The 6,840-nt window shown below is 42.0% G+C and overlaps 1 protein-coding gene across 3 annotated transcripts in view; it reads left to right on the top strand.

Annotated features, from left to right (window-relative positions):
• Nucleotides 1-234: 234 nt before the first annotated feature.
• The window catches only part of snx1a (sorting nexin 1a), a 45,869-nt gene continuing 39,263 nt past the window's right edge, over nt 235-6,840 (top strand). For all 3 annotated transcript variants that reach the window (XM_062546916.1, XM_062546915.1, XM_062546914.1), the window contains exon 1: nt 235-381. In XM_062546916.1, the coding sequence (XP_062402900.1) occupies nt 268-381 (114 nt within the window). In that variant the 5' untranslated portion in view covers nt 235-267. The remainder of the gene's footprint in view (nt 382-6,840) is intronic.

Here is a 6,840-nt window from a genome sequence, read left to right as displayed (position 1 = left end):
TGGGGTGCTGACCTCAGGTCACAAAACAAGTTAAAATGTAATATCCTTAAAACAGTTTGTGCACTAATGTGCCTGTACAATCGTCCACAAACGATGCACAAGCCAACTTCAGGTGACGAAAGCAGTAGCGCATGATTTTAGTCCTAATCGAGCAGCCCCAGACCTGTTGAATGGATCGAAACAAATCCTGCCCCCTGGTGTTAAATGATGCCTATTCGGTTCCACGTTTGCGCTGCCCAGAGCCAAAATAATGAATCAATCCTCAAGATGGCGACCAGTTCTGAACGCACACCTCCGCCTTTTCCTGAATCAGAGGACATGGATTTAGATACAGAAATGGGAGACGCAGAGAGCAACGAAAACGAATGTGTTGTGGCAAATGTGAGTAACTTCAGAAATGTCTTTCCTCTTAAACTTAATTATGAGACGACACAATATCACAACCTTGGCTACTTGCGATATAGGAAGCGATAGCTTAGAAAGTGCCTGGCAGGCCAGTCCACTAACTCGTACGCTTATAGACGAATGTTGTTTTTTTTTTGTGTGTGTGTGTCACAACCACGATTTATGGTCACATCGCATGGCATTGTCAAGTCCGCAGTTGACAATAATTTAAAATACTTTGAGACCAATAGAAAATGTCACTATTGGTCCGAGAAGAAAGTTGAGTAAACAAACAAACTTTTCTAGTGCTAATAATGGAAACCAACGTAACGTCACCAATAATAATTGTTTTTAAAAAACGTTTGCTAGTTGTTTAGGTTGTTTTCAGAGTTGCCCGATCTGCACATCTTAGGATAATAGTGCGGAACAGTTGCCAAATGTGTCATGGCTTCCTTTGACAATGACACAAATAAATAAATAATAAAGGTGCCCAGATTAGGCTGGTTACGCTCTCAACTTCTATCAGCTGGACTTTAAGATGTGTAGGCTATGTTGACTGTGCGGTTCAGTCCCGCATTTCCAGAAGCAAATTAATTAGAAGACGTGCTACAAATGTCCTAGTCCAAGACTGAAAGAAAGCTTCAGTGGAATTATAAGTTTTCACACTCACAGTCACAGCTATTTTGTCAGACTGTGAAGTCTAGAGCATTTCTATAGGCTATGATCTAAGCCTAGGCTACATGTCAAAACAGTCATACGGTCATTATTATTGTGTCAGTAAAAAGTAATTCAGTAAATTTGTAAATAAGCTATAGGCCTAGGCCTACAATTAGACTTCTTTGGTCTAACTTTCATTGTAGGCCCTACATGTTGATCAGGGACGTCAAGATATTATAAGGAACACACCGACACGGGAAATTTGCTTACTCGCCGTCTTCCCCAAAGTTAGATGATGCATGCCCTTCTGTCTTTTGTGCAAAAACTGCTGAGCTTGTACCGCTTGTTGCGCCTGAGGAAATAAAGAATCTGCACGTACTTCCTGAATCATGGATGGTTCGTTACATCAGGTGATGGATATACCTCCTGATGATGTCACGTGAATGTCCATAAAGACATTGCTGACAGGGACGGTGGCAAGCAAATTTTCCTGATCCTACATTCCCACTGATGCAAAGGCTAAATTGCATTTGAGCACAAACTTCAATAGTGACATCAGCAATTTATTCAGGAAATATTTTGTTAGTTCATATCCCAGCAAGTAGGCCTAAATAAAAAATGTAATGTTGAACAATATAGACATAAACATCACTGGTATTAGGAATAAGACGAGTGTTATCATGATCATGAAACAATAGCACCAAAAACCGATGCAAATTGTTGTAATAGACCAATATTTCATATATAAAATTTCAATAGGCTAATTGCAGCCATATCATCTTGAGATTTGTTCATTTCATTAGTATAGCTTGTCATACCTCTGTGATGGAGAGAGGAATTATAATCCAAATGGATTATTTTTCAGTTTTGTTTTAAAACAAATTTCAAATTGAACAAAAAATCAATATAGACACCTCTTAAATACTTTTTCAAAGACCGCTGAAACACCTCTGAAGGGAGCCATTTGTAACATGTTTATAAATTGTGTAATGGGGCACCCAATGTGGGCGTTTGAAAAAAATCTGCAATTTTTCTACTGATTTCACAAGATAATAACACAGTCAGTATTAACAAATACAGTTGACAAATGTGCATGTGGAATCTGTAGCAAACATTATTTACTGAAAATCCAGCTTGAAGACTTTTTGAGATAATGACATCTGAACTTTGCTGCAGATTTAGATGAGATGAAAATCAGATGGGGTGTTACTTTTCTAGTTAGTGAGATGTTTTAGCCCTTGCCACACTTGACGTGGGTTGTTGGCCATCCACCTTCTTTTTGAAGGCCTCGCTTCTTCTCCTGAAGTCTACCCTAGTCAGGCTGCACTGGGCCTTATCACCTGTCCTCAAGGCAAAATTGCGGGCTCTCAGGAGTGACTTGTACTTTGCTTGTCATCCAGGGCTTGCGGTTAGGGTAGTCCTTGATATGCTTATCAACTGTGGCATTGTTAATGCAGAACTTGATGTAGGATAACACTGTGTCAGTGAAGTCCTGTAGGTTGTGTTGTTCAAAGATGCTCCAGTCCGGCCAGGTTTTTACAGTCCTTATCGCTGGCTTGGTTTTTACTCCTGAGAGGAGTGTAGGCTGGGATGAGGAGCAGTGAGAGATGGTCAGGCAGAACCAGATGTAGGAGGGGGACTGCCCCGCAAGCATGCTTCAGATTGTTGTTCCCTCTGGTGGAGCATTGTATACAAATTTGAGAAGAAAAGTCTTTAAGCATTCTTGGTTAATATAAGTTCACAATTCACATTGCCGTCCGGTGGAATATAGACAACAGTGATAATCACTACTGTCAGCTCTCTGGGTAGATAAAGCAGTCTGCAGGTAACAGTCATTGTTTCTATTTCAGGGGAGCAGTGTATGATCTTTCTGTTCGTGCACCAGTCATTGTGAACATACACTTGTTTGAGGCACAAGGTTAAAATAATATGTTGCATTACGCAGTTTTTCACAGAAAAAATCACCTTTTCAAAGAAAAAAATCACTTGAATCTAGGACTTTAACCAAGGATTTAAGTGATTTCTTTCCTTTCTCTTTATCTTATAAGCCAATGGTTGTTGAACATGATAAGTTGGACCTTATTTGGCCTGAGAATATGGGAGGCATTATTTATTGCCTAAACTTTTGTTTTGTTTAGTTTCTCTCTCTCTCTCTCATTCAGATTTTACTGTTACTCCAGCTACTTAATGCACAGTAAAAGTATTCCCAGTTACTATTGGCCGACAGCCTGCTTTCTTTCTTTTCATGTCTTGGTTTGGTCTGTGTTTGTTTGTTTGTACATGGAGAAGCGTGTGGGTATGTGTGTGTGTCTGCATGTTTTTCTCTCCTATTCCCTATCCTCCTCTCCCTGACCCACCTTCTTCCCCAAAGGCTGAGCTCGTGGTGGCCGAGTTGCTACTTATATCTCCTCACATCTATCTTCTGAGCTTATTATTCCAAATGAGAATCCTTTCCATTTTGAAAGTCTTTTTGTTAAAATTACTTTTCATAAAAAATAAGCAGCTGATTATAGGAAACATCTATAGACCTCCAAACTCTCCTTCTTATTCAACAAAGTGAGTTTGATTATTGCGACCATTAACTCTTTAGATCAGTGGTCCCCAATTAGTTTTCCCCGAGGGCCAAATTCTGTACAGCAAGTGAGGCTGAGGGCCAACAACCCCCCCCCCCCCCTCGAAATCTGTGTGATACGGCAGGTTAAAAACTATTTATTATTACTAATAGCAAACAAACAATTGTACACATTTGCTAAATGAAACTTAAAGCATTATCAGCTGCCACACATTTATCTAGGCCTAAGTGCCTGATGTGAACAGAGGCAAACTGTGGACAATTACCCATGTGGACATCCACCCATGGGTGTTGGAGGCTTTTTGAAAGTGGGTGGTACAGATCAGCAGAAAAAAAATGAGCTCTGCTAGATGCAACTTCCTCTATTCTGGTATATTTGAACAGGTTGTTAGATTAGACTTTTATCTTGCAAAGTAAAGCTTTTGATTCAATTACTAATTCTGAACCAGCTTTAATAACCTCATGATAGGCCTAGTTAACCTTGCATGCAGTTGCCATGATCTGTTAAATTAATTTCTTTAATGTTTTGAATGCAGGCCCTGAGTGGCTAATCGGGAGCTTCGGGAGAATTCCGTTAACGTTTTGGGGTAGTCTGAATGTCGTGATTGTTTCTGAAGCTCATTGTGCTGCGCTGTCGTGGCACTTCAGCAGAGCAGTCGCAGCCCCTTATCACTTTCCCAAATATTAATAAAGTAGGCTAGCTCTCGCAAAAACTGTGCATTAATATTAGCAGTGGTTTATTGACACGGATTTTACGTAATCAAAACGAGAAGGATTTCGCGAGTGTATTGTAGCCACTTCCAGCGGTTACTTCAGCTAAAAATTGACTGCTCATTTGTCTGTGCGTGTGTGCGCTTATGCGTGCTGTGAGGACAGGCAATGAAAACCTGAGAATGAGATGGAGTTTCATTGTAGCATTTGTAATCAATTGGAATAAATTTGACATGGACGTCGGATACGAACAGTATGAAAAGTGAATGACTCAGATGTTGTAACCCACTGAAGTAGAGAGATCGCTAATCACGCGTGGCCAACATGACTGTTTACCTTTGTTCAGACTTGACGTGGCGGGCCAAAAAAATACTGTGCGCGGGCCGGATCTGGCCCGCGGGCCGCCATTTGGGGACCACTGCTTTAGATTGTTCAGATGACATGATTATTCTGGGAGATTTTAACTGTAATTGGCTTGATAGCTCATCTCTTAAAGGTAGGGTAGAAGATCCTGGAAAACGATTCCAGCAAAGCTACAGGAACGTGCAATGCTTGCAGTTTGATAGATGCATCAGAACCCAATCATCGTTAACAGTCCGTTCAGTATGATTGGATAGTGTTTTTCCTGAATTGTTCGTTCTAGAGGCCACTAAAACTTTTTGTGTCAAAACTTTTAATTAATTTAATTGCAATGGGGGTGTGAAGAGTATTTCAAGCAATATGTAAAAAATGCTACAGAGAGCATGCTCACAAAATCTGTGCAGTGTAACTGCACCCTAAAATATGTTTTTTGAGCTGTTGAGTGGTGAACTACACTATTACCAGGGTTAATATTGACAAAAATCGTGTTTCCCGAGAAAAGTAAAATTTCGTATGATTTTGTATTGGAGATATAGCTCTCCGCGCCTTCTACAGGTTGAAAAATGCCATGGCATTTTGGTCCAAAATGCTATTGGAATGCTGACGTAGTCCTGCACTTCTCTGGCGAATCTACGTCCAGTACCAGTCCTTTACCAGTACATTGTGTAGTGGATGAGTGGTATTGTCCAATATATTGAAAAGTTTGTGCAGCATCCTTCTCTCCACCACCAACTCCAGGGGCTCTAGGGCTGTTTGTTAGTGTCCCTGGCTGTAATGCCACCTCCACAACATATGGCAGAAAAGAAAATTGCAATTGCAACAACACTCTGGTAAAACATTTGCAACATTTTGCTGCACACATTGAAAGACCTGAGCTTTCTCAGGAAATAGAGTCTGCTTTGCCCTTTCTTATATACAGCCTCCGTGTTGTGTCTCCAGTCAAGTTTGTTGTCAATAAGAACTCCCAGATATTTGTAGTTCTCTACAATGTCCACTTCCTCACCCAGTATTGAAATGGCATTTAGCTCAGGCCTGGCCCTCCTAAAGTCACCATTTCCCTGGTCTTAGCCACATTCAAGACAAGATGGTTGTTTTTGCACCATGTCACAAAGCGGTCCACCAGTTGCCTGTACTCTGTCTCCTCACCATCACTGACACACCCCACAACTGCAGAATCATCAGAGAACTTCTGCAGGTGACATGACTCAGAGTTGTACTGGAAGTCAGAGGTGTATAGTGTAAAAAGAAAAGGAGACAGCACAGTCCCTTGTGGTGCTCCTATGTTGCTAACTACCTGCTCAGACACACACCCTTTCAGTCTCACAACCTGTGGTCTTTCACTCAGGTAATCAATGATCCATGAAGTTGTGGAGGTGTCTACCTGCATCCTTTGCAGCTTCTCACGTAGCAGCACAGGCTGTATGGTGTTAAAAGCACTTGAGAAATCAAAGAACATGATCCTCACAGTGCTGCCAGTACTGTCAAGGTGAGAGTGTGTTCTATGGAGCAGGTAGATTAAGGCATCCTCAACACCCACCTTTGGACGGTATGCAAATTGTAATGGGTCCATGTAGGTGGTCACCTGTGGTCTCAGATGGGCCAAGACCATCCTCTCCAGTACTTTCATAATGTGCGATGTTAAGGCAACTGGTCTGTAGTCGTTGAGGGTAGATGGAGAAGGTTTCTTTGGGACCGGAACAAGGCAGGATGTTTTCCAAGACATAGGCACTCTTCCCTGGCTCAGGCTGAGATTGAAAAGGTGCTGCAGAACACTGCAGAGCTGTTCCGCACAGACCTTCAGGACTCTTGGGCTGATACCATCTGGACCTGGGGCCTTGTTCTGGTTTAGTCTCCTCAGCTGCATTTTCACCTGACTGCTAGATACAGACAAACAAGTGGGAGGGATGGAGGGGGAGGGGTATGATGCAGGTTCAGCACTTCCTGACCAGGTGATGTCCATCATGGGAGTTGAAGGCTGGGGACAGTGATCCTTAGCCATTCTCACTGAGGAGGCTTGCACAGGATGTTCTAGGGAGGAAGATGAGAGGTCTGAATGGCTGGGTGAGGTAGGGGAGTTGCCTGTACTGAACCTGTTGAAAAATGCGTTCAGCTCGTTGGCCCCAGTGCTTAATTTGTAAAGTGGGAGGTGCCGGAAC

Source organism: Sardina pilchardus, chromosome 10, assembly GCF_963854185.1.
Source record: "Sardina pilchardus chromosome 10, fSarPil1.1, whole genome shotgun sequence".
NCBI lineage: Eukaryota > Metazoa > Chordata > Actinopteri > Clupeiformes > Clupeidae > Sardina > Sardina pilchardus.
This window is presented reverse-complemented; position numbering and strand designations above follow the sequence as displayed.